The sequence below is a fragment of the Mustela erminea genome, chromosome 13, assembly GCF_009829155.1.
Source record: "Mustela erminea isolate mMusErm1 chromosome 13, mMusErm1.Pri, whole genome shotgun sequence".
Taxonomy (NCBI): Eukaryota; Metazoa; Chordata; class Mammalia; order Carnivora; family Mustelidae; genus Mustela; species Mustela erminea.
Window position 1 is genome coordinate 62,191,508 of NC_045626.1, and position 27,170 is coordinate 62,218,677.

General features: G+C 47.3%; 1 protein-coding gene across 2 annotated transcripts in view; it reads right to left on the reverse strand.

The window, feature by feature from the left end:
• Window positions 1-27,170, reverse strand: part of DGCR8 (DGCR8 microprocessor complex subunit) — a 37,245-nt gene that overhangs the window by 3,699 nt on the left and 6,376 nt on the right. Inside the window, exons 3-12 of one of the 2 annotated variants that reach the window (XM_032311319.1) lie at window positions 26,985-27,144; window positions 24,246-24,388; window positions 23,801-24,083; window positions 21,332-21,529; window positions 20,967-21,068; window positions 20,112-20,210; window positions 18,427-18,509; window positions 2,519-2,619; window positions 2,083-2,189; window positions 789-916 (exon numbers count right to left, since the gene is read on the reverse strand). In XM_032311319.1, coding sequence (XP_032167210.1) covers window positions 789-916; window positions 2,083-2,189; window positions 2,519-2,619; window positions 18,427-18,509; window positions 20,112-20,210; window positions 20,967-21,068; window positions 21,332-21,529; window positions 23,801-24,083; window positions 24,246-24,388; window positions 26,985-27,144 — 1,404 coding nt within the window. The remainder of the gene's footprint in view (window positions 1-788; window positions 917-2,082; window positions 2,190-2,518; window positions 2,620-18,426; window positions 18,510-20,111; window positions 20,211-20,966; window positions 21,069-21,331; window positions 21,530-23,800; window positions 24,084-24,245; window positions 24,389-26,984; window positions 27,145-27,170) is intronic. The other variant, XM_032311320.1, reaches the window with a different exon arrangement.

The following is a 27,170-nucleotide window of genomic DNA, read 5'->3' on the forward strand; positions in this document are numbered from 1 at the left end:
CAAAACAGGCTTTCTCCCTCTCAATCTTAGTCCAACCAAGATGCTGCACAAAAGGAAGGGACATAAAGGCACAAGTCAGCTTCATCTGCACTACATCTGAATTTTCTCAGCAATTCCTATCGAGGTTCCTCAAAGCACTCTAGGTGCCCAGTGTCACCTCCTTCACTCCATCTTGTCAAGTCCAAAATGAGGGCCTCTTCAGGGATACCACAATGACCATCCCTCCCCTTACTGAGGTGCCAATAACCCGAACTATTTCTGGAAACATTAGGGGAAAACTTAAAAACCACAAACACCTCCCCATATTTCCTTCCAACTCACAAAGCACACAAACCTAAGGGTATTGCTTTAAATCTCAGGAACACAGCAAAACAGCCTAAACTAACCAGATGACACATTCACGCTGTTGAGTTAAAGGTAAACCGATATTTATAGCCAGGAAAAGCTGTCCTGCATCTCTTACTCTCTGTCAAGCTCCTAGAGGTCCTCAAATTAATCCAAGGACTTCCAGCCCTGTGCACAAGACAACAGGGCTTAGCTGAGAAGCTTCCTCTCCACTTGGGCTGGCAGCACCCACCACCTGCACTTCCTGTTGGGCAGCCCTTCCCATGCAGCCAGTGCCAGACCCAGGCTTCTCAGGGAGGGAGACACAGCAGAAATGACCTCCCATCCCAGACATGCCCGGTAGAGGGCCCAAGAGGCAGCACTAAACAAGAGCAGAGCTGCCCAACTCTGACCCTGGGACAGCGGGACCCCAAACACGTGCTCCACGGTGGGGGCCCAGTTACCTGTTTGACCATCTTGCTGCTCTCGCGGCCATACATGCGAAGTAAAGACCCCCAGTTCTTGACATGTGGGTGCAGCAGCTGAAGGATTTTCTGAGAGGCCAACTGTTTCCCAACTCTCTTGTTCTTACCTGCGAGGTAAGACGAAATGTGGAGAGGGAATCCCTAACACCCAGCTGTCAACATGGCCACCTCTCCTAAAAGGAGCACGCCTGCTGTGCCCCCAGCCCACCTGAGGGTATGTTCTAGAAGATGGGGTACAGATGTGTTCTAGCCCTGCACTGGGCACCAGGTCTCACAAAGATGAGGCCAGGAGCCATCCCACTCCACTTTGCAGAAGAGCCCCCTTGGGGGCTTCATGAACTCAGCACAGGCATAACTGACAGGGCCTCCTTCCCACCACCCCCACACTTCCAGAGCAACAGACAAGCAACAATGGGTGTTGGCAGGCAGAGGGGAGGGGAGACTCCGCCAGAAAGCCCAGAGAAGTTTCCGGAGGGTGCATGCACTTTGGAGGGGTTTCTATGCAGAGGGAAGGCAGGACCAAGGAGCAGAGTGATCTGGAGAACAGTGAGTGCCAGAAGCCTTCTATGGCCAGACAGAGCAAGGCTGGTCACGCTTCCCAGACGGCGGGGGGTGGGGGGTGGGGGGTGTCAGCGGTGCCAGCATTCCTCCTCTGCCCCTCCTGCCTGCACCGGAAGGTAGTTCCGTGAAGACAGGTGTCTGCTGGATCATGGGGACAGCTGGGTCTGTAAGTGATTCTGCAGTTTTCCCAGGGACAACTGGTATGTTATCTTCCAATCTAACCAGCACTAGTTTTGTGTATATGATAGTCATACTCAGATTCCTTTTAAAATAATGTTTTAAAAAAGTGGTTACTCCAAAAACCAAATTCGGTAAGGAGTGCAGGTGGTGCACACAGACACCAGAACACGGGGACACAGAGTACGGCAAGCCAGGGGCTCTGTGGCCATTCAGGAAACCCCTCCTCCTGCCACGGGGACCACACAGTCTAACCCAAACGACCAATCCAATCCCAGGAACCAGGAGGACAGAGAGGGTATGGGCAGGACTCCCACAGCCCTGCCTTAGGGTGGCTGGCTTTCAGAGGCTGAGAGGAGAGGCCAGTGGACACAGCACAGGTGATCAGCACCCAAGGCAGGAGCTCAGGAAAGATGCCAGAGCAGTGGCCAGAGACCCTGCCACAGAGGCTCAGGGCCGCCAGAGAGGCCACATGGCAGGGTGCAGTCACAGGAAATTGTGACAGGGCAGCGCGCAGCAGGGGGGCAAGGCTTACACCAGCCGCGCACTGTGTGCTTGCCACACGCCATGACATATTCGCTCTTCTGGTTTTTACCAGGAACCACTTCAAATTTGATGGATGTGTCACCCATTCCATGGTTTCTTTAAGAAAAAACAGAGACAACAGGTGACATCAGCTGCGAAGGGAGGAAAGAACTTCAGAAAAGCCCCTGAAAGGCTCTTTGATGAAGACCATGCCAACCCTTTCCCCAAACCACTTCTCAGCGGAAGAGGACAGTCGTCATGCCAGATCTGATCTCATGGACTCTGACTGACTGCCAGGCACAAGGGGCCTCTGTGCACGCACTGAACACCTGTCAGCCCAGTCTTTCACAGCACCTCTTAAGCCAGGATAAATGGCTAATGAAGACACTGGGCACTAAAAGAGAAGCCCCCATGACCCCGCTCAGGAGGGGAAGCACCCACCCTACCTTTTAAGGCACTCGTGGAGGATCTGATAGGGAGACAACAGTCCGGCCTTGCTGGTCAGTTCGTAGACCCGTGAGTCCTCAATACTGATGTGGTTAAAATACTACAAAACAAGGAAGCCACTCCTAAGTGCTGGACCAAGACTGCCGGACGCGCAGGGCTGCTCCCCATGCTGTCTGCTTTCCCCAGAAGTTCCCTGTCCTCTTTACTGCCACAAGGAGCAGGTCATAGCCCCACCACACTGTCCAGTTGCCCCCTGGGACGGGACGAGCAGTGCTCTACTAGGGTGGGGAGAACATGCTGCAACAGAGCCTGGTGCTGCCTGGGAGCCTTTTCTGAATCTAAGTGCGATCAGACGCTTAGAAATCTAAAGACAGACAACCTTAGGAGAAAAAATGTGGAGATCTTCATAAGATTATAGAAGAGACACACTAAGTCAGACAAAAGCAGTGTATTCTAAAAAAGGGCAAGCCTCCCGAAAGCTACAAAAGGCCTGGCTGGCTCCCATTTCAAACAAAGTCACCCATCCTGGCTCTGAAACCAATCACTAGTGAGACACCACATAACCCATATGTTAGGAGGAAAAAGGGAAGTTCTGCACAACAGAGGCAGGCGACAGCCAGGAAGTGGTTGTGACCCCAATAAGGCTTGGGCCTCTGCTGAGCCACCCCAGTGAAGAGAGGCCATGGCCTACCCTCTCAGCATAGCCCACCTCCCTGTTGGGGACTGCTGGACTTCGGGGCTGCCGTAACAAGGTACCACAAAGTGGGTGGCTTATTTTCTCACAATTCTGGAGGCCAAAAGTCCAAAACAAGTCAGTAGGCCACATTCCCTCTGAAAACTCAAGGAGATCCTTCCTTGGCTTTCCTAGGTACTAAGAGCCCCACACTTTCCTTGGCTTGTGGCAGCACTGCTCCCATCTCCGCATGGCCCTTTCTCCACCTCCCTCCCTTTTCTTATAAAAACGTTAACACTGCTTCTCTGGGAAGGGAAACAGGGGTTCCTCTCCCTCCACCAGCAGACTCAATGTGACAGAGTCGAAAAAAGCAAGGCACTATTTCTGAAGAGAACTCCTGATTCTGATAAGATGAAAATCTCCCTGCTCCCATTTGGCTATTGTCTTCCAACAGGTCCCCACAAGATACCTCCACTTTCAAGTGTCCATATCAGCGAAGATCAGTTTCCAGGGAAAGTTATTCACCAAGATATCAAGCCCAGGCCCCGTCCTCAGTGGTTGGCCAGGTAGCCAAACCATCAGTGGTGGCTGGCGCTCTCACTCAGCCTATGAGCACTAGTCTCTAACCAGCAGCCAGCACCTGGGCTATGGACCAGGCTGATCAGGTAGAAAACAACTGTGTGCTAAGGATCCTCCCTGAGAGAACCAAGGCACACACACACACAGCTGGAGAACACCCACTCAGAAGCCCAAAGACACCCAAGAGCCGCTGGCAAAGGCCCACGCCACAATTACCCATACCAGGTGCCATAGCCACATGTGGCTGATGGTTAACCTGTGAGGGACATATAGGAAATGCAGCACAAAGGGCAAAAATGACCCACTGACAATGGTATGGAAGAAGCCTTGCACAGAAGCCTATGCCCAACAGACACTGAAGGACCATGAGGGAGCACCATGGACAGCCCAGCACCCATAAATTCAACAATTCAGAGAAAATGGACTAATTCCTTGAAAAATGCAAACTTCCCAAACTGCCCTTTTCAAGAAGCTGAATTCGTAGTTCTAACTTTCCTGCAGAGCAAACTCCACATGCAGATGGCTTCATTGGTGACAACTGCCAAACATGTAAGGGGCGGGGGACACAACAATTCTAGACAACCTTCCAAAAAAACCTAAAGAGAAGGAACAATTGCCAATTCATTTTATGATGTTAGTAGTACCCTGTTATTAATACCTGACAAAGAGAATCTGATATCCCTCAATGAACACACGTGTAAAAATCCTAAACAGAGCATTAGCAATACACAACCAGTAACAAATATAAACAACTATATGCCATGCCCAAGGAGGACTTATCCCAGGAATGCAGTTTTTAAATAAATCAACCAAATTCACTCTATCAACCTATTAAAGAGGAAAAGGCCTATCATATCAATAGCTGCAGAAAGGGCCATCTGACAAACTGCCAACACCCTTTCATGATAAGAACACTCAACAAACCCAGAATAGAAGAACCTGTCCTGAACCAGATAGAGGGCACCAACAAAAAACTGACACCTAACATCACAATCTGTGGTCAGAGGCTGGATCACTGCCGCCTAAGACTAGGATGGCCACTCTCCCCACTGCTACTCACCATGTAATGGAGCTTCTAGCCAGAGCAGCAAACCAAGAAAAAGAAACAAAAGGCACCCAGATTGGAAAGGAAGAAATTCAACCAACTTTTAATCAGTCAGCCTACTCTGTACACAGAATTCCAAAGAAATCTACAGAAAAAGTACTAGAATAATACAGTTAGTGAAGATGCAAGATACAAAGTCAACATTCAGACAGTAAATTCCATCTCTCTACAGTAGCAATCCAGAGTCAGGACTGAAACCAAAGTGCTATTCACAACAGTTCCCAAACACGTATGAAACACTTCTGTCTAAATCCAAGAAAATGAAAGCAAGATCTGAACACTGGAGATGACCCAGCAACAATAAAATGACATGGAAGAAAACCTCAGTACATGGGGAGACACATTGGGCTTGTGAGCCAAGACTCCATACTGTTAGGAAATACATTCTCCCCAAATTTATCTACAGATGTAACACAATTCCAATCAGAATCTCAACAGAACTTTCCATACTGACATACTGCTTCTATATGTAAGGGCAAAGAAGCATGGTATGGAAGTACTTTTGAAAAAGAACAAAGTTGGAGGGTTCACAATCTGATTTCAAGAATTCACGTCACTGGGGCGCCTGGATGGCGCAGTCAGTTATGCATCTGATTCTTGGTCTCAGCTCAGGTGGGGATCTCAAGGTCGTGAGACTGAGCCCTGCATTGGGCTCCCCACTCAGTGAGAAATCTGCTTGGGATACTATACCCTCTGCCCTGTCACACTCGCTCTCTCTCAAATAAATCTATCTTTTAAAAAAAAAAAGAATTCATCTCATTAAGAAGGTGTGGCATTGAAGGGACAGACACACAGACCAAAGAGATAGAACCAAATGCAGAGACAGACCCACACACACATACATGCTGCTCCCACAGATAGGCAAAGGCATCCAGTTGAAAACACACCTACTGTACTGCCCAGGAAAGCCATCTTGGGTGTTTACTTAACTACGCTCACAGGGAATTCTGACAGCCTCGTAGCAACACTAAACACCCAAAACTGGAAATGTGTTCAACACCCCTCAATCAAGGAAGAACACACCCAGCACTGCCCTACAGTAGGCAGTCAGCAGCAAAAACAACCCAACCATAGACACAGGCACCAACAAAGACGAATCCTACGTGCATCACTGAGCTGGAGCCTGGTTCTCAGTGGGACTCCACTGATAAGACATTTGGGAATTGGCTAACCTAGGAAGACAGCTCAATGCCTAGCAGGGTGAAGAGAGAGAATTCTGACTACAAAAGGACAGTTCAAGAGAATTGGGAGGGGGAGAAGATTTGAAAATGTTCTGTCTTGATTGTGCTGTGGGTTACGTGATAAAATGAAAGGCATGGCTCAAAACTCACAAATGTCTACCCAAAAGTGCATTTAACTCTCTATAAATTAAGAAGTAAATTGGGAGGGGGGGAACCAAAAAGGCAAAAACAACAGGTCACTAATACCTAAATTCTAGAACAACCACGAACCAACCAGAACCCACAACTATCTAAAAAGCAGTAATATACTGAGAAAAAAAAAAAATCACCCCAGGTCTTACGAGTGGGTACAGTGCCATTTCTGGTCCTGTGTTTTCGCCATTTTTTTTTTTTTTTAAAGATTTTATTTATTTGTTTGACAGAGAGAGACGCAGCAAGAGAGGGAACACAAGCAGAGCGAGAGGGAGAATCAGGCTCTCCATGTACAAGAGAGCCCTATGCGGAGCTCGATCACAGGATCCTGAGATCATGACCAGAGCCAAAGGCAGAAGCTTAAAGATTGAGCCACCCAGGCACTCTGTTTCAGCTTTTTTTTTTTCTTTTATTTCTTTTTGTTGGGGGGGGGGGGCATTTATTTTATTTTATTTTATTTTTATTTTTTATAAACATATATTTTTATCCCCAGGGGTACAGATCTGTGAATCGCCAGGTTTACACACTTCACAGCACTTTTTTTTTTAAGATTTTATTTATTTCTTTGAGAGAGAGAGAGAACATGAGAGGGAGAAGCAGACTCTCTGCCAAGCAGGAGCCCAATGTGCGACTGGATCCTGGGACTCCAGGATCATGACCTGAGCCGAAGGCAATTGCTTAACCAACTGAGCCACCCAGGCACCCCTGTTTTTGCCTTTTTAATCAACACCAAGCACATCCTGCCCACACGGCAGCTCTCACACTCTGGATGTTCTATACATCCATGCCAACACTGTGTGTTAACTTCGTGCCACTGCACCTCAAGTACAGGAGGACACAGAACTCCCAAAGAACCAAGGCCCTCCAGACCACCTTGGCATCCTACCGTCCCCTCGCCCCCTGGAGTCCACATAAGAAGGGAATGCTGCCCCTACAGCCCCAGCTCTGGCACCAAACCTCCACAGAGGCATCATGGGAAAGAGGGGCCACCACCTACGAGATACTCACAAGGATATGACAGAAACACCGTCACAGTTTTTAGGAGCAAGACAGCAAAATCAGGGGCACCTGGGTGGCTCAGTGGGTTAAGCCTCTGCCTTCGGCTCAGGTCATGATCCCAGGGTCCTGGGATCGAGCCCCACATCGGGCTTTCTGCGCTGCAGGGAGCCTGCTTCCTCCTCTCTCTCTGCCTGCCTCTCTGCCTACTTGTGATCTCTGTCAGATAAATAAAGAAAAAAATCTTTAAAAAAAAAAAAAAAGACAGCAAAATCAGTCAGGATTGAGCTGCTCTAATACATCCAACCTGACAGAAAAGCTACTTTCTTCTCTGACAAATTTTAAAACAAGGGAAAAATACAAATGTGTATGTGTGCACACATATACAACTAAATTCTAAGTGTGAAAAAACTTCTCCAGAGAATGAGGACAATTTTGGTCACTGGACACATATTTGGATCCTTGTATCCAGTTCCTGGCATGGAGCTCCTAAAACCCTTAGTATTTCCTCAGCTATACGTGTATCTTTTGTTCTTCAAATGAGCCCCTCTGGCCCTCACCTGAGTTTATGCTAATGAGGAGACTAAGGGGGCTAGGTGGGGACCCTAGATAGTTTCATGATGGGAACTTCATGATCGGACTGGTCACCAGAAAGATGAAACACAATTAAGGACCTGTTCATCTGGCTGTCCATTTGTATCCTTTATAATAAACCAGTAAACAAAAAGTTTTTCCCTGAGTTCTGAGAACAGTCTAAAAAAGCTCAAATTCAGGGCACCTGAGTGGCTCAGTGGGTTAACCCTCCGCCTTTGGCTCAGGTCATGATCTCAGGGTCCTGGAATCGAGCCCCGCATGGGGCTCTCTGCTCAGCAGGGAGCCTGCTTCCTCCTCTCTGCCTGCCTCTCTTCCTGCTTCTGATCTCTGTCTGTCAAATAAATAAATAAAATCTTAATAAATAAATAAATAAATAAGCTCTAATTCAAGCAAATTAATGTACCTGAGGGAAGTCATGAGAACTCCTGAATCTGTAGTTGGCTGGACAATGTGGGTGGCCTGGGCACCCCACTGGTGGCCGGACTGTGAAGTGTACAGTCTTCTGGTACTGAGCCAACTCCACGTAGACCATGTGAGAACTGACCAGAGTTGTACAACCCTCGCTGATGTCAGAGAATTGGGAGAACTGACAAGATAAAGCCCCTTGTGTGAATAAGGAAACTTTTACCTGGGATTTCCAAGCTGCCCATGTGGCCTCCTCCACCTAGGGAAACCTTTCTCAGGCTATTTTCTGATGTCACTTCTGGAAAGATCCCTCACCTTCCAGAAAAGCCCCAGAGTACAGGACCAGAACCTGAACCTTACTACACTCCACACAGCCCGAGGCACAAATTCCAGAAACCCATAGCATCTGTCCCACAGATGCCTCCGGCAAATGCAAGGAAAAGGGTGCAGCCACAATGACCTTGCAGACTGAGGGCAGGAAGAAGGTGGAGGATCAAAGAACAGAGCACAAAGACTGCCAGCTGGTCAATGTCAAAGCCATGCACCTCCAAAAAAGAGGTAAGTAACCCCAGGCCTCTGATCGCCAGGTGTGAGGCAGTGACAGGGTTGATGGTACAGCTTAGGGAGAGCCTGCAGCCCTCCAGGTGCACATCCCACTGCATGGCCACTATGAGGAGGCCACAATGCAGGTGGTAGGCTGCAAAGGGCAGCTGGGCCAGAGCAGGAAACTGGACACTGTGCAACACACATATCCTGCCAAGGCTCTAGGAGCCACGGAACACACCCTGGGTCCCTGTGCTGGCCAGACTGAAACCCGGCAGTCCCTGCTTAGGGAACTACAATGGTGCCAAACACGAAAGTGAACCATAGCCAGAGACACCAGAGACTTTCAGATTAAAAACTGGACTTAACTGCTTATTCATTCAACCACCAACCAAGCAAGATGGTGGTATCGTAAAGGCTACAACACGAAAGATAGATTGTCTTGGATGTTATCTTGAAACCAGCCATTCCTAACCCTTGCTCTACTAACCCTGGAGAATTTTCCATTATCGCAACAAGTCAAAAATTTCTGAAGTCAACTGTCATTTACTGAGTTACTTAAAAGTTTTACCACAATAATAGCCACAGACAAGTAGATGTGGGTCCTATAAGACCTCCCATTCCCCCACCGCCATCCACCCATCCCCTGCTCCCCACTGGGGTTCAACAGTGGAGCCTGCTCAGAGAAGCTGCTGAGACAAAGTAAAGTTCCATCCTCCAAAAAGGCTGCTGGAGTCACACATGCCCTGCCGGCCTAGGCCAGGCCGACTCCCGGCACCGGAAGGGCAATTACCCTTCCCGTTTCTGCTACCCTGTATCAGAGTGCCGAGCAAGCGATATAGTCCAGGCATCATCAACTGCAACAACCAGTCCTAAGGGCCTTAGCGGGCTGTGGGCAGGGGCCCAAGTACCAGGCTCTCCAACATGCCCTGGAAGCCTCCCTGAACACCGCTGTCCCACAGCTGGGTTCTTCAGACCTAGACTTGAAGATGTGAGGCTTTTCTGGAGGACCTAGTCCTTTTGAGATTGTCTCTGGGGATTAGGCTCTGCGACCTCTCTGTGGCCCATCTATGACAATAAAGCAAAGAATATAGACGTCTGACTGCCACAGACACTGCCATATTTTATAATAGTATCAGTCTAAAACAAAGACAACAATCTAAGGAACATTTATTCAAGAAAAATGACTGGATCTTGGCAAGACAATGAGTTTTGTAGCATTTTAACTTGGCCCATTCCTGTCTCCTCTTCCCAGCTCTATAGTAGCCTTAGGAACCAGCAACCCCAGAGCCACTAAAGAAGGCAGGATGGTTCCCCAATACTCCGACCCCAGAGAACCATCACTATCTGGCCCAGGTGGCAGGGCTACAGAAAAGCCCCATTTTAAAACCTGCCTTTGTGTGATCCAACTAAGAGCTCACTCCGTGAAAATACCCCAACTTCCCAGGAAATCTGTCAAAAATAATCAGTGACAACTGTTTCCTACTGCAACTGTATGAGGCTGGAATACCAGCTGGCAAGCAAGAGGCAGGTCAGAAAACATAAAAGGGAATGCAGAGAATGAGACAGATGCCCATTAAGGGACTTTGAAAAGCTCTAACTTGCCTGGGGATCTAGGTGGCCACGCACATGCCCAGGAGACCCAAGAAAGCCCAAATTTCTCACCCAACTGATCTGGAAGCTCCGTGCAAGTGGGAAGTAAAGGCTAATACACAGTTATCAACTACTAGAGCATTAAAGGTGACCCCAACATGCATAAAAAGTCCCCTGGCAAAGGAGACTTACTGGTTTACGTCAAGAAATATCTGATCTGGATTTCACAGAATAGACTGGAAAAGTCACTGTTATGGGCTGAAATATATCTTCCCACAAATTCATATATTCATAAATTCATATACTGAAATCCTAACTCTGAGTATGCCATTATGTGACCTTTTCTGCAGCCTTATAGATAATCAAGTTAAAATCAGATTATTAGGGTGGGCCCTAAATTCAATATAAAGAGGAGATTTGGAAACACACACACACACACACACACACACACACACACAGCCTCTTAGTTATCTCCAACAACTATCTCCAAATGAAGGAAAGAGGCCTGAAAGAGATCCTTCCCTCCCAGCCTCCAGAAGGAACCAACCCTGCTGACACTTGCAGATGTCAATTGTGAGGCAAAAAATTTGTCTAAATCACCCAGGTTGGGCACCTGAGTGGCTCAGTGGGTTAAGCCGCTGCCTTCAGCTCAGGTCATGATCTCAGGGTCCTGGGATCGAGTCCCACATCGGTTTCTCTGCTCAGCAGGGAGCCTGCTTCCTCCTCTCTCTCTGCCTGCCTCTCTGCCTACTTGTGATCTCTCTCTGTCAAATAAATAAATAAAATCTTAAAAAAAAAAAAAAATAAAAAAAAAATCAATCACCCAGGTTGTGATATGTTGTTATGCCAATGTTAGCAAACTAACAAAATCACTAATAAGTCAACAGCAGCAAAAACAACAAATCTTGAGAAGGGGTGGTAATCTGATATCTAGAGTTGCCACATTATTTTAAATGTCCCAGATTTCAACAAAAGAAATCATGAGATAGGAAATGAAACACAAATGTATATATATGCCCTACGAGATGCAGGAAAGCAGTCAATATAAACCATCCCTGAGGAAACCAGACTTTAAAATAGCTATAATAAATATGCTCAAAAAAAAAGCATGTATAAAGAATTAGTGATTAGAAGAAACCACAAGAACAATATCTCACCAAACAGAGTATCAATAAAGACATAGAAATTATAGGGGCGCCTGGGTGGCTCAGTGGGTTAAAGCACTGCCTTCAGCTTGGGTCATGATCTCAGGGTCCTGGGATCAAGCCCCACATCGGGCTCTTTGCTCAGCAGGAAGCCTGCTTCCTCCTCCTCTCTCTCTCTCTGCCTGCCTCTCTGCCTACTTGTGATCTCTGTCTGTCAAATAAATAAATAAAATCTTTAAAAAAAAAAGACATAGAAATTATAAAAAATTCACCAGAGGGTTCAAAAGCAGATTCGGTCAGAAGAAAGATCAGTAAACTTAAGATAGGCAAACTGAAGGCATGTCTGGGTGGCTCAAACAGTTAAGCTTCTGACCCTCAAACTCAGGGTCATGAGTTCAAGCCCCCACACTGGTTGGGCTCCATGCTAGGTAGGCATGGAGCCTACTTGAAGGAAAAGGGAAAAAAAAAAAAAAAGGCAAATCAAAAATATCCAGTCTGAGGAACATTAAAAAAAAAAAAAAAAGACCAGTGACTATGATGTCTGTGTGTCTAAGACTGGTGAGATACTGTGGGAGTGTACCAGCTTACCTATAATGGGAGTCCCAGAAAGAGAGGAGAAATAAAAGAGCAAAAAAATATATGTGAGGAGGGGCGCCTGGGTGGCTCAGTGGGTTAAGCCGCTGCCTTCGGCTCAGGTCATGATCCCAGCATCCTGGGATCGAGTCCCACATCCAGCTCTCTGCTCAGCGGGGAGCCTGCTTCCTCCTCTCTCTCTGCCTGCCTCTCCGTCTACTTGTGATTTCTGTCTGTCAAATAAATAAATAAAATCTTAAAAAAAAAAAAATATATATATATATATGTGAGGAAACAACGTCTCTAACTTCCCAAAGATGAAAAACATTACATATTCAAGAAGTTCAACAAATTCCAAAAATGAAAGGTAAAGAAATCTATACCTAGATATCCCTGTCAAAGGCCAAAGAGAAAACCTTGGAAACAATAAGAGAGAAACAATTCATCAATAATGTGACTCTAAGTAAGATGAACAGCTGACTTCTCATTGGTTGTAGAGGCCAGAAGGCAGTAGGATGACATAGTCCCACCATGAAGAAAAGAATGTCAACCAAGAATTCGGTAACAAAACTATGCTTTTAAAAAGGGAATCGTGGGCGCCTGGGTGGCTCAGTGGGTTAAGCCTCTGCCTTCGGCTCAGGTCATGATCTCAGGGTTCTGGGATCGAGCCCTGTGTCGGGCTCTCTGCACAGCAGGTAGCCTGCTTCCCCTCCCTCTCTGCCTATCGCTCTGCCTACTTGTGATCTCTGTCTGTCGAATAAATAAAAATCTTAAAAAAAAAAATTAAAATTAAAAAAAAAAAGGGAACCGTTACAACATTCTCAGATCAATAAAAAGTGAGAGAATCTACTGCTAGTAGAACTGTCCTCCAAGAAATACTAAAAGCCTTCCCTCTGAAATAAAAGGAACACTACAGACTGTTAACAAACTGAGGGCACAACAGAAAGTAAAGGTAACTACAGTAAATAAAAGACAGTGTAAACACTTATTTTAACTCTTTGTTCTACCTTAATTAAAAGACAACTACATAGGGGCGCCTAGGTGGCTCAGTGGGTTAAGCCTCTGCCTTCAGCTCAGGTCATGATCCCAGGGTCCTGGGATTGAGCCCCGCATCGGGCTCTCTGCTTAGCAGGGAGCCTGCTTCCCCCACCCCTCTCTCTCTCTGCCTGCCTCTCTGCCTACTTGTGATCTCTCTCTCTCTCAAATAAATAAAATCTTAAAAAAAAAAAAGACAATTACATAAAGCAATAATTATAAATCCATGTTTAAGACACACAATATACGGGGAGATATCATTTGTGACAGTGAAAGCACAAATATGGGTGTCAACAGAGCTATAGAGGAGCAAAGTTTTTGTATATGATTGAAGGTGGCAATAGACCAAACCAGATTGTTTTCAGTTTAAATGTGACTGAAATGTGGTTAGGTCAACCACTGAGAAAAGAACTGAAGTATTTAAGGCAAAGAAAGCAGTAATGGAGGAACTGAGGAACAAAAGACATAGAACAGAAAGCAAACAATGTAATGGCATACATCAATTCTACCTTATCAGTAATTACATTTCAATGGACTAAGTACCCAACCCCACTGAAAAAACAAAAAACAGAAACAAAAAAAAAGTGAATAAACTGAAATTAAAAGGGGTGCCTGGCTGGCTCACTCAGTGGGGCATAGGACTCTTGATCTCAGGTGATTTTTAGTTCAAGCCCCACGCTAGGTGCAGAGATTACTTTAAAAAAAAAAAAAGGGGGGGGGCGCCTGGGTGGCTCAGTGGGTTAAAGCCTCTGCCTTCGGCTCAGGTCATGATCCCAGGGTCCTGGGATCGAGCCCTGCATCAGGCTGTCCGCTCCCCGGAGAGCCTGCTTCCTCCTCTCTCTCTCTCTCTGCCTACTTCTGATCTCTGTCTGTCAAATAAATAAATAAAATCTTAAAAAAAAAAAAAATCTTTTGGGGCGCCTGGGTGGCTCCGTCAGTTAAGCGTCCAACTCTTCATTTTGGGGCAGGTCATGGTCTCATGGGTGGTGGGATGGATGGAGCAGGGTAGCTCCACACTCAGTGAGAAGTCTGCATAGGGATTTTCTCTCCCTCTGATACTTCTCCCACTCTCATTCACACTCTCTCTCAAATGAATTAATTCTTTAAAAATAAAATAAAATGAGGGGTGCCTGGGTGGCTCAGTGGGTTAAAGCCTCTGCCTTCGGTTCAGGTCATGATCCCAGGGTCCTCGGATCAACCCCCGTGCCGCCAGGCTCTCTGCTCAGTGGGGTACCTGTTTCCCTTCCTCTCTCTCTGCCTGCCTCTCTGTCTACTTGTGATCTCTGTCAAATAAATAAAATCTTTAAAAAAAAAAAAAAAAAGAAGAAGAAGAAGTAAAATTAAATAAAATGAATCTTCCAAAAAAAAATTGCCCTGGTAGGTCCTCTGATCAAAAGACAGAGACTGATAGAAGGATAAACACAAAACCCAATTATATGCTGTCTATAAGACATGTTTAGATTCAAAGTTACAAAGAGGCTTAAAAGGTATAAAGAGGGAAAACACATATCACGCAGAGTAATTTAGGGAGTAGGAGCGACTATCAGATAAAACTGACTCTAAGATAAAAACTGTTACTAGAAATAAAGGATACTTAAAAACGGCAAAGGGCCCGTTGATCAAGATGACATAACCATTATAAACATTAAACAGAACTGATTTCTAGTTTCAACACTTGTGACACCAAGTGAGTGGGCTTCCACACCGGGCAGCTCTACCACTAACTGCCAGGAGCTGCAGCAGACTCCACAGCTTAAGGGCTCAGACCCACAAGACTGTTGCCACCACTTGACTTCAAGTCCACGTTGTCACCTGTGCTTCTGACTGAGCAACTGCACAATGCCAGTTCCCAACCCTTCCTCAGCTTCAGTAATTTCCCAGACAGCTCACAGAGAACTGGTTTATTACAAAAGGATAGGGCTCAGGAACACCCAATGGAAAAGATAAATACGGCAAAGTATATACGGCCATCTTTTTAGCACCTCAATGTGTTCACCAACCCAGAAGCTCTCTGAACCCCTCAGTTTTTTGTTTTTATTTTTGTTTTTTAAGGAAGGCTTTACTACACAGGCACAACTGATTACATCATTGGCCATTACTGATCAGCTCAACATCCACTGCCCCCTAAACACACACACACTACACACATACGGCGCAAGCGTGGAGGCTGAAAGTTCTAACCCTCCTGGTAGATTCCACAGGCAACCAGCTCCTATTCAAAGGGATGGTCCAAAAGTCACTTGATGAACATGAACTCAGGTGTGGTTGAAAGGGATGTGTTAGGGGAATCTGGCTGGCTCAGTTGGTGGAACATACAATTCTTGATATTAGGGTCTTGAGTTTGAGCCCCAGGTTGGGTATAGAGATTACTTAAATAAATACAAGTAATGGAAGCAAAGAAGGAAGGAAGAAAGGAAGGAAAGAAGAAAGGAAAAGGAAGGGGAGGGATGGGATAAATTGATATTAAATATAAGAAAATAAGAAAAGACATTCCATTCTCCTTTATCAACCTGCAGCTTTTTAAAGAACTTGGGACAAAAAACAATGTATTGTAGAAGCTCTGCACCAGGAACCAAGAACAAAGACCAAACATACATTTCTTATTATATCGCAATACCACAAACATGTATGTATCTAACAACAGCCCCAAAATACATTAAGCAAAAATGGAGAGAACTGAAGGGACAAATAATTCAAGAATAACAGCTGGAGACTCCAATACCCATTCTCAACAACAGACAGAAGGAAGACAGTGCACCTGAGTGGCTCAGTCAGTTGGGCATCCGACTTGATTTTGGCTCAGGTTGAGGCCTCAGGGTCGTGAGACAGAGTCCTGAGCTGGACTCCAACTTCATGCTGGGCATGGAACTTGCTTAGGATTCTCTCTCTCTCCGTCTCCCTCCGCCCCATGCACCCACACGCACATGTGCACACAGGGGCTCTCACTCTCTCTTAAGGGAAAAAAAACCCCAAAAACAAAAACGGATAGAAGAACAAAGCAGAATACCAACAAAGATATAGAATAAAGACCATTCGCCAACTGGACCTAACCGACACCTGCTTCACCCAGTAACACCAGGAAGCACACTCGCCTCCTGCACACACATAAAACTCTCCAGGGCAGACCATATGGTAGGTCCTAAGACAAGCCTCAGTGAACTTAAAAGGACTGGTCGAAACCATACAAACTATGTTTTCAAACAACACGGGAATTAAATAAAGACCAACAACTAAAGGAAATTTGGGGAAATTCACAAATATATGAAAAGTAAAATGACCAATTCTTCAAGGAAGAAATCACAAGGGAAATTAGCAAAATACTCGGAAATGAACGAAAACAAACACAACACAGTAAAGCTTATGTGCTGCAGTAGTACACAGAAGAAAATTAATGGCCATAAATTCCAGTATTTAAAAAGAACACCTCAAATACCCTAACCTGAAGACACTAGAAAAGAAGAACTAAACCTAAGGCTGGCCAAAGAAAGGATATAAAGGCTAAAGCAGAAAAAAATGAAACAGAAAACAAAAAAGCCAATAGGAAAACAAACAAGCAAACAAAATCAGAAATTGGATCTTTGAAAGATCAACGACAGTGACAAACTTTAGACTGACCAAGAGAAAAAAGGAGACTGAAACTATGAACAGGAATGAACATAGGAGCAGCACAAACTTAACAAAATATAGCGAGTCAAGAGGGAATACTATGAAAGAATGTATGCCAATAAAGGAGACAGTCTAGGTCAAACGGAAAAATTCCTATGAAGACACAAAGTTCCCAAACCAGCTCAAAAAGGAGCAGAATATCTGAAGAGAAGTACACGAGGGGTGCTTGGGTGGCTCAGTCAGTTAAGCATTTCCCCTCGGCTCAGATCATGCTCTCACCGTCCTGGGATCGAGCCCTGCATCCGGCTCCTTGCTCAACATGGAGCCTGCTTTCCGAACCTCTCTCTCTGCCTGCCGCTCCCCTTGTTTGTGCTCTCTCTCTGCCAAATAAAAAAGACCTTCTTAAAAAAAAAAAAAAAAAAGAAGAAGAAAGAAAGAAAGAAAAAGAAGCACACATGAAAAGACTGAATCAGTAATTAAATAATCTCAAAGTCAGGTCTAGACTCAGATGATTTCACTGGTGAATTCTACCAAATGCTTAAAAATTAATACCAACCTTTCATAAACTATTCCACACAAGAGAAGAGAGGAATACTTTCCACCTCATTCTGTAAAGACAGTATTTCCCCAACACCAACACCACAAGAAAATTACAGACCAGTATCCCTCATAAATACAGCTAAAGTCCTTAAAAAAATACCAGCACTCTAAATCCAGCATACATAAAACCAAGTGGGATTTGTCCCAGAAATTCAAGGTTGCTTTACTACTCAAAAACCTATGCAATATACCACCACATGAGTAAAAAAGACAAAAACCACACAATCATCTCAATAGAAGCAGGAGAAACATTTGACAAAATCCAACCATTCCTGAAAAAAAAACTCTCAGCAAAACAGAAGGAAGCTTCCTCAATCAGTTAAAACCCAGAGCGAACACCTCGTGGCTTAAAAAGAAGCCAGTCAATAAAGAACCACATATGTCATTTGATTCCACTGATACGAAGTGACCAGAGCTGGCAAATCCATCAAAACAGAAAGAGGATTAGTGGTTGCCAAGGGTTGAGGGGCTGGGGGACAGGGAGAAATCAGGAGTGACTGCTAACAGATATAGGATTTCCTTTTAGAGAGATGAAAATATTCTAAGATTCGACCACTGCGATGATTGTACAACTCTGAATATACAAAAATCCACTCAACAGTATAGTTTAAGGGAGCAAAATTTATGGTACATATAGATCAATAAAGTCGTTATAAAAAAGAATGCCTTCTTCAGATTTTGAAAATCCCTCACTACACATAACCATAGAATCATATTTACCCAAAAAGGTTTACAAGTAGTTTTAAACAGTTCTTAATACAGAAAACATAACTTACAGACCCTGTCTCAAAGACAGATTCCCACCATGGATCTACACTCGGGAGAGCTGAACAGTGCGCATTCTTTACCCCCATTGCAAGACATGAAGGGCAAAAATCTCAGAAAAAAAAATGACATTCCCCCCACCACTTGCTTGCACAAAGACCAATAAGTTTCCCCTTTTATGAAAGATTAACAAATGAAAACCACCTGGAGCTGGGAGGACTAAATCCACAGCTCGCACTAGCCTGGGGGGTGGGGGTGGGGCAGTGGCGCAGGTGCTGCATTGGAGCCACAGCTCTAGACATAGCAGGACTAGGAAACTCACCTCAAGCTCTTCACTATCTTTGGGCTTCTCCTCAGAGGTCTGTTTGACAAAGTCAGGGATAAGGATCTCCAGCGTAGCCCGGGCTATGAAAAGAAAAACCCCAAGGGTGAGGGCTTGGGCCCAGCTTCCAGACTCCAGAGCAAGCCACATGCCAGCTCCTGTGCAGGGCCAAGCTTCCCAGGGCTCAGAGGGAAACGAGGGCCCTGGGCAACAGCAGCGATTCAGAGGCAGGCATAGCCTCTCCTCCTGAGCAAAGGACGCAGTGGGGCAAGTGCGAGGCTGTGGGCAGCCTCAGAAGCCACAAAAGCTGTATGTTCTCTTGCCCTGAGGCGCTTGTAGCAGGCAAGGCAGGAGAGATGTTTCAGAGAAATCACGGTGGTGGCGTGCAGGCAAATGGCTCAGCAGGACCCAGGCCAAGTAGTGAGGCCAGAGGACTGAGCAGGCTGCTGTTGAGTGTGGGAGGGAAAAGCAGTGAAACCGAACAGATGTTCTTGAGAAAGCACCTGCAGCACGGAGCAGAGGGATGGCTCAGTGCTGAGCAGAGACTTCTAAATGAGCAGGCTGCCACTCACCACTGGGGTGAGGAAGTGGGGGTGCTGGGGAATGCGGAGGGGAAGCAACCTATCCCTATAGAGTTGGAGGTGCTGCAAGACATCCGAGTGAGTTATCTAGAGAGCAGCTGAGGTCTGAGCAGAGGAAGTGGATCCTCCCACATGGGGAGAGCACAGCCCTGCTGCCAGAACGCTTCCACTCCTACCGTGCACCCAACTCTGTGAGCCCTCTGCCCCATGACCTTGGCAGCACTGGTTTGTTGAGCTGAAAAACCCTTTTGGCACAATCTCTCTAAAATGGACAGGAGGCCTTCCCAGAGGAGTGTAGTGTGTGAGCCCAGTACAGCCTCAGAGAAGGAAGGACAAAAAGTGACATATCCTCCCAACCATCCTCAGCATACACCACAAAAGAAAGCAACTCCAAGGTAAACTCTGAGTCCCACAAACAAAAGCACTTTTGCCACCCGAGATCTGGTAAGAACGTGATGAAGCCGACATACTTCATGTGGGTACAGGGCAGAGCTGCTTTGGAAGACACTACAGCAGAGGCAGAAACCTTAAGAATTGAACTGTGGGCACCAAGCCTGGTGCACACCGCCAACACCCACCCTAAAATGTGCTCCACATCCAAGAGAGGCCATGTAACCCTGACGGTGAAGCAGAATGGCTTCCCTTAACTGGAAAAGGAAAACATAGGCCTTCCCAGGGATCTGACCACTTACTTTCAGTCCCAAATCTAGAGATTGGAGGACTTACTTAGAAAATCATCCTCACACATGTCAAAACCACTCAGGAAAATCCCTCTGTCATCTAGCATGCCCACATTTTGCTCAGTTTACACACCAACCCATAGAATGTGTGCTCACCATGACCCAGTCGGCTCTGTGAGCAGTGGGGACAAGGGTAGGAGATTCTAGCCCAGCTGCCACAGAGCAGAGAAGGTTTGAGTTCTCTAGTTTTATTTCTCACATTTTACTTCCTATTTGAGTCTTTGAGCACATACTTTTTAAAAAACCAAGTTAAAAGATGACATAAATCAAATGGCTTTGCCCCACGCCCAGCACTCCCTAGCCAAGGGGAGGGGGCAGACACTGTGGGCAGCATGGGTCTCTGACATCTAAGTAGCCACATTACCAGCTTTGTTCTTCGCAAGTTTTTTGCTGCTTGCAGTTCCAGATCCATAGGTCACACCATCAATGGTCACCGAGGCACCAAAAGGTTCACTTGGGTTCTCTTAAAATTAAAATCATGGTTTTAAAAATGCTTACAAGACATTAAAAGCGTGCATATGTGCACACATACAATCTGCTAGCACCAACAGATAAGGCAGGGTTGGGGCTACTGCTGGAAGGGAGACATGGGCACTCCCTGAGGCACGGAAATAGGGCCAAGGACTAGGCAGCAGGCAGACAGCATGCCAGGAAAACTGGGAAACGGAGGACCAATAAGCTGGAAGGGAAACAGGAGGCCAGAGGCCAAGCCAACAGGCACAGGGAACAATGTCTGTGAAAGATGGACAGAAGACTGTGAAGAACAGAGATGTACAGACGCAGGAAGCCAAGCAACAACGTGAAAACGATGAGTGACGCCTGGGTTCAGGGTTCCACGGGGAAGATAAACTGGTTTTCACAAAGGTGTGATGCAGATGACAACAGGAGACAGCTGGTGGGAAGTGCAAGCCTGAGGCCCCTTCACCCACCTGGGGGCAAGTGGAGACACAGTGAGAGAGCCTTCCTCAGAGCAGGGGATGAGAGGAAGGTGGGAGTGGGGGTAGTGGGAATGGTGAAAGGGGGAGGTGGGGGCATCTGCCCGCAGAAGGGGTACACGGCTGGGAAACCAACCCACCCCTCTGCAGCACCCTTCTCCCTGCCATGCCCTTTCACTTCTCTCCCAGCAGAGTGGGGTTAACGGTCAGTTCCCGCCTCCCCAGCCATGGCCCCAGTGAGGTGTAGGATTCTACAAGGCTGAGGTGAGGGAGGTCAAACTTACCACATTCAAAGAAATTATAAACAGGGCGGACCTTGAGGACACGCTGCATGTACTCGTGCAGGATGCAGACCTCGGACTTCCCATTAGGGTTAATGACAAACTCTGTGACAAGAAGGCCTATCTCAGCAACAGCGTGAGGACCTGTGGCAAGCTAGCTCTCAGGGCCAGCTCTCACCATCCACATTAGTGCCTCACTGAATTAGGGGCTCACCAATGTGAACGCAGGGCACCTCTGCATTCATACGATCGACATAAGCTTAGAAACAAACGCAACTCACACACACAGCATACGTTCTAAGACCATCAAGTGAAAAACAACAGGATCACCCATCTGCCGAAGAGAAAATTTACACACCCCAACTCACCTTTCTTTGTGGGTGCATCCTGCACAGACAGGGTGATGAGCTTCTGATTGGCTGGCAGGATGGGCCTCTCAGACTCGGCCTGTTTCCGTTTCATTTCTCGGTTAAACTGCCGCCGCTCGGCCCAAGTCCTGAATTTCTTCACAGTGACTTGCTCAAAGTCAAAACGCTTTTCCAGGTAGTTCCGAAATTCCTCAAGATCTGTGTGGATTTACCACAGAACAAAACTGCTAACTTCTAACCCAAGAGTCATGATTCCTCCGTCCAGTGAGTAGGATGGTGCTAGGCTGCCCATCAAACAGGTCCTGCCATGCCATTCCCCATTCCCCTTTCCCTTTTCCTTCTGAAGGGCAAAGAAAGCAAAGAATCAGGTCCTTTTATGTTTTCTTTCTTTTAAGATTTTACTTAACTATTTGAGAGAGAGAGAGACTGCGCAAGTGAGAAGAGCACAAGCGTGGGAGAGGGGCAGAAGGAGAGGGAGAAGGAGAGGGAGAAATATGGGGCTCGATCCCAGCACCCTGTGATCATGACCTGAGCCTCAGGCAGACTCGTAACCAACGGAGCTACCCAGGCACCCCTGAATCAGGTCCTGTCACTCAAATTACTCAGGAAGGTCCCATATGGGCAAAGTTCTGAGATGCTCTTTTAGTCTATTTGGAACAAGAAGAAAAAAAGCTTTAAAAACAACAACAACAACAACAAACCAGCTGGCCTTCAAGACTTTTCTTCCAGTATCAAAACAAGTACCACAGCAGCTGAAGCACTGCGCACCTTGCACTCTCCCCTCCAGCCACACTGGCTGCTTGCACACTCAGCAACACACCCAGGCAGCTGCGGCCCTGGCATGCCTCTCCCCACACAGACACTGGGCCGGTCCTACTGCTCACCACCCACTCCACTCAGTGACGTTCCCAGGGGCCCCCGGCTTTTACTGTTGTACCCACTACCCCTCTCTCTCTCTCTCTCTCTCAAGATATCCTAGAGGCTCACATCACCCTCACTGGTTTCTTACTCAAGTGTAAGCCCTGAGGCAGGGACTCTTGGGCCTCACACTCAGCCCTAAGAACAATACGTGCAGAAGCAGAGGGAGGAGTTCCCCATGCAAGACTGAGAAATACATGGTTAAAGTGCTGGGCTGTGAAACAATATACCTGCACCCACTAGATTACACCCCTAAACCACGTATTTCTTTACACGTGAACACAAGGAAGGAAGTCTGGAAACAAGTCCAAGTGGTCACCTCTCCCACAGGACCAAAATCAGATGCGAAACACAGGTGTTTTCCGAAAAGAACAAATTCAGGTGTCATGTGTGCGTAAAAAGATGGATTTGAAGAAAGAAACCATTATGTTGAGGTCTTAAAGCACAAGCTCCTGTCCAGCTGGGTCCTGAGAAAAGCCCTGATATAGACAGAAGACAGGGAAAGCTGACATGGTGGGGAGGGAGGCAAAAGGCACGCAGGTCAGGGGGAGAAGGCAGTCAGTGCACAGGAGAAGCTGGGGGCCAGTGACACACCCTGCCTTTCCCCAGATGCTTAAGGCTCCAACTGGCCCTCTCCACCAAGGCCACCCCTCCCTCAGCAGTGGTGCCTCCCCCCAGCCCCCACTCTACCCTAGCTTTTCTAGGCTCCTCAAACCTAAGAGTTACAAGAAAGGCTGGGCAGCAAAACTCAGACAAGATCTAAATAACAATAACCAAAAACCCTAAAAACACCAAGTCCTGGGGCACCTGGGTGGCTCAGTGGTTTGAGCCGCTGCCTTCGGCTCGGGTCATGATCTCAGGGTCCTGGGATCGGGTCCCGCATCGGGCTCTCTGCTTGGCGGGGAGCCTGCTTCCCTCTCTCTCTCTCTGCCTGCCTCTCCATCTACTTGTGATTTCTCTCTGTCAAATAAATAAATAAAAATCTTTAAAAAAAAAAAAACACCAAGTCCTCTTTGAAAGAGATTTAGCAGATGAGCTGAGACGTCTGCCACCACTGTAGAAACAGTTAAGACTTGCATGGGTAGGCCTAAACTAAAAAACACAGAAGAGAGAAGAGAAACACTGACACAGAGCCAAAAGCCATCATGGGGTTGAAGAGGGGGAACATCCACAGAATAGTGGCTGTCTGTCACTACTGAATCTGTAGATTGAAGAAGTTCATTGTGAGTGTATCAGGAGAGATCAAAATGACACCATGTGAGCACGTCCTATTGAAAAATCAGGATTTCAGGAAAGGTCACCAGAGAAAATGGACAGTCCATACTGACAGCCGCCATGTCCATGGCAGCACCCACCATGTGGGGTCCGCAGACCAAGACAGGTCCTAAATCATGGAGACAGGCATTTCCCACCACATAAGAATGGAGAGAGGTCCCCAGAAGTCCCTTCCTCACAGGAAAAAGCAGAACAGAAGGCATGGAGTGCAGCCATATCCCTGCAGATGGATCCCAGCCAGCAAGGAAGGAAAGAAAGTTCACCCCAGAAACTTACCAACTGATTCGTCTTTGCACACCTCAACCTTGGCCTTCACCTGCCCCAGGGCCCCAGGGGCAGCCTCAGCCCCCAGTGGGTCCTTCTCATCTAGGGCCCCCGAGTCAGCTCCTATGGAGTCGGGCTCTTCCAGGGGGAACTCCAATTCTGCAGATCGGCTCAGGGGCTTGACAGGGGACACTTCCCCAGTGGGGGCGAGCTCACTGTTTTGCTCTCTTTCCTCATTGTCCTTCATTTTCTTGTAATGCAGACATGGAATGCTGCTCAGAGGAGGATCATGTTTCTGTGGATAGTGAAATTGCAACACAGATTACAAGGATGACCCCCGAGTTCCGAACATCTGAAGACTTCCACTTGCCTCTTCCTGGCTACCATGCAAATACAGCATGTCCATGTTCAGTCAGCAAACTTACAAGACTAAATTCATGACTGATGCATCCCCTACCCGTATGCTTCCCGTTCCCAGGAAGTACGGCCTGGACCAGGTGACCACCCGAGACTCTCTGTGTAGGTACACTGGGATTCCGGAGTTATGGAATGTCATGATCCACCCATCGGGCAATGGTTCTGTAGGAGGACGGCCACGACCTGCACGGAAGACAAGAGAATTCCACATTCACTTCAAAAACACTTGGGAGTTGTAGAGATGGCTTCAAAATTATGACCCATGGCAGATAAAAATAGCAGAGTCAACTGAGGATAGAAAAGAACGTCTAAAGAACTAGGGGAGGGCGCCTGGGTGGCTCAGTGGGTTAACCCGCTGCCTTCGGCTCAGGTCATGATCTCAGGGTCCTGGGATCGAGTCCCGCATCGGGCTCTCTGCTCGGTGGGGAGCCTGCTTCCTCCTCTCTGTCTGCCTCTCTGCCTACTTGTGATCTCTCTCTGTCAAATAAATAAATAAAATCTTAAAAAAAAAAAAAAAAAGAACTAGGGGAGTAGGGGAGTACCCCACCCCCCCACCAGACAGAGCCTACCCAGCCCTGCCTGCCCACTCAGCACCACCCATGCATGAACTCTGTTCTCAATGCTGTGCTTGTTTATATGGCTCCAATCCAGAGAATCTAAGTCCCTCCTCAACCAGGAAGCTGTCTGCCTTGTTCACTGCTGTCCTCTTGGGCCTAGAACAGCACGTGGTACATGAAGGAGCCTGGGACGAGGTTCTGCAAGACACGAGTCCTGGCCTCAGCTGCTGTCTGCAAGCTGTGGGAACCATGGTCCTCAATCCCTCATTGCCTGCCTTGGCTGTGGCCAGAGGCGCCCCAGGGGCTGAGTAAGCTTTGCTAATCAATTGCATGCCTGCTGACCACTGCTCCCATGACTCGAGAGCAAGTGTTCCTTGTACCTGAGCTGCACACTCTCACCGGCAAATGAAACACTACTTCCAATTCATTCATTTTTTTTAAATTAAATTTAATTTTTTAAAAAGATTTTATTTATTTATTTTACAGAGACAGAAATCACAAGTAGGCAGAGAGGCACGCAGGGTGGGGGTGGGGGTGGGAGTGGGAATGCAGACACCCCGCTGAGCAGAGAGCCTGATGCAGGGCTCGATTTCAGGATCCTGAGATCATGACATGAGCCAAAGGCAGAGGCTTAACCCACTGAGCCAACCAGGTGCCCTCAATTCATACGTTTCTAAATCAGTTTTAAAAACACTACTCCCAATCCCTTCTTTGCTTTACAGACAGTCACAGAAAAAAGCTCAAGACATATCACACACTTGGTATCTGCCACTGACAGGCCCAGTGACTAGGAAAAGTACAGACTTTACTGAACTTATAGGAACTAGGAGCAAGTAATTTAGGAACAAAAGAAAAAAACAAATGAAAACTTAAAAACAGAGACATAATGAAATGGCATGAAGGACTCTCACGGACAAGGGAGTAGCCATCCCCATGCCAGGTCCCCAGCCGGCAATGTTAAGCCCTGGCCTGATATCAGAACGTAACAATACTGGCTTGATAGCTAGCTGATGCCAGGATGGCCCACAGGAGGGAGCACTACAGGTCAGAGGTGCAGAGACACTGCACTCTCCCCTACCCAGGCTAGAGCCAAGGAGCTGCCTTACACCAGCTTTGGGCTGAGTCAGGACAAAGAGAGACAAACAAAATTCCAGCAAAGTACAGTAAGGGACACAGATCCTACTCATTTGTGACAAGTAGCAGTGATAAAATTGGCCCAGTCATTTGAAGAGTTCACCTGCAGCTTACACACAGCCTGTGAGTGTGAGGCCCATGCTGCAGCTCCTGGAAGGCAGCACTGTGGGGCAGGCTGCCAGGCAGGTGAGGTGGAGCAGAAGGCTGCAGAGGGAAAGGCACAGCAGTGCCCCGTGCAGGCAGGTCCAGTGGCAAGCCTGCAGTCATGGCCAGCACTGTGAACCTAAACCAGACCGCTCATAACAGACAGGGCTTTGTGGCGCCCGGCACACCCAACCCATCCCTCTGCTGTGGAAGACTGCACCCCACCTACACCTCGTTTCCCTCCCATCACGCTTGGCCACCTTCTGCACCCCAGCCCTCAGCCTAAGGTCTCAACTGTGCTCCCGAGTCCCCATGCATCTTCTGTTCAGTCTCATCGCAAGGCCCAATGCCCAGCCCCCCAGGCAACTCCAGGCCGACTGCTCCCCGCAACCCCAAATCCAAGTGCACTTTTGGAACACCTTTACCCCTACCACAGGAGCTCCCACCCTGGCCACCTAAAGCACACACACCAGGCTGCAGCCATACGAGCTATGCTTTTAGACAAAAACTGTTTAACAACACCAGCCTGCTTCTAGAGGCTTCTCCTGACACTTGGCATTGAATCCAGAACCCACACTGCAACCATCACCTGCCACAGTGCTGCACCCACCTCTGGCCTTGGCCTCACATCTCCAGTTGTCCATCTTCTCATCTCCCAGCAACAACACCATCACCAACTCCTCACCCCATCAGAAGTGCCCCCCCATTCCCCTGCACAACACCAGCTACTCCGGTGTGCAACCACAGTGGACACCACAATCTGTAACCAGGTCATCGTGCATCTGGTGCACCCCCCCGTGTCTTGTCGGTTTCCCCTCATCACACGTGCCTGTCCTCCCTCAAACATGTGCCCACTGCTCAGACCACTGCCTGGCACCCAAGGGCTCTCTAACCAGCACTTCTGCCACCCCACGAACACATGACTTTCTACCTGGCTGACTTACTTTTTAGCACAGTTTTAATCTTGGTCATCATTGGCTGCACACTTGTCTCTCCATCAGATGGATGGTCACTGTCTCCTCCATACTTCTCCTCCATTCTTCTCTTTTTGGGAGCACAAAGACCCTCTTCCAGCAGAGCATCAACATCGTTGTCAAAATCATCCTGCAAAACATGCTGTTCAGACACCA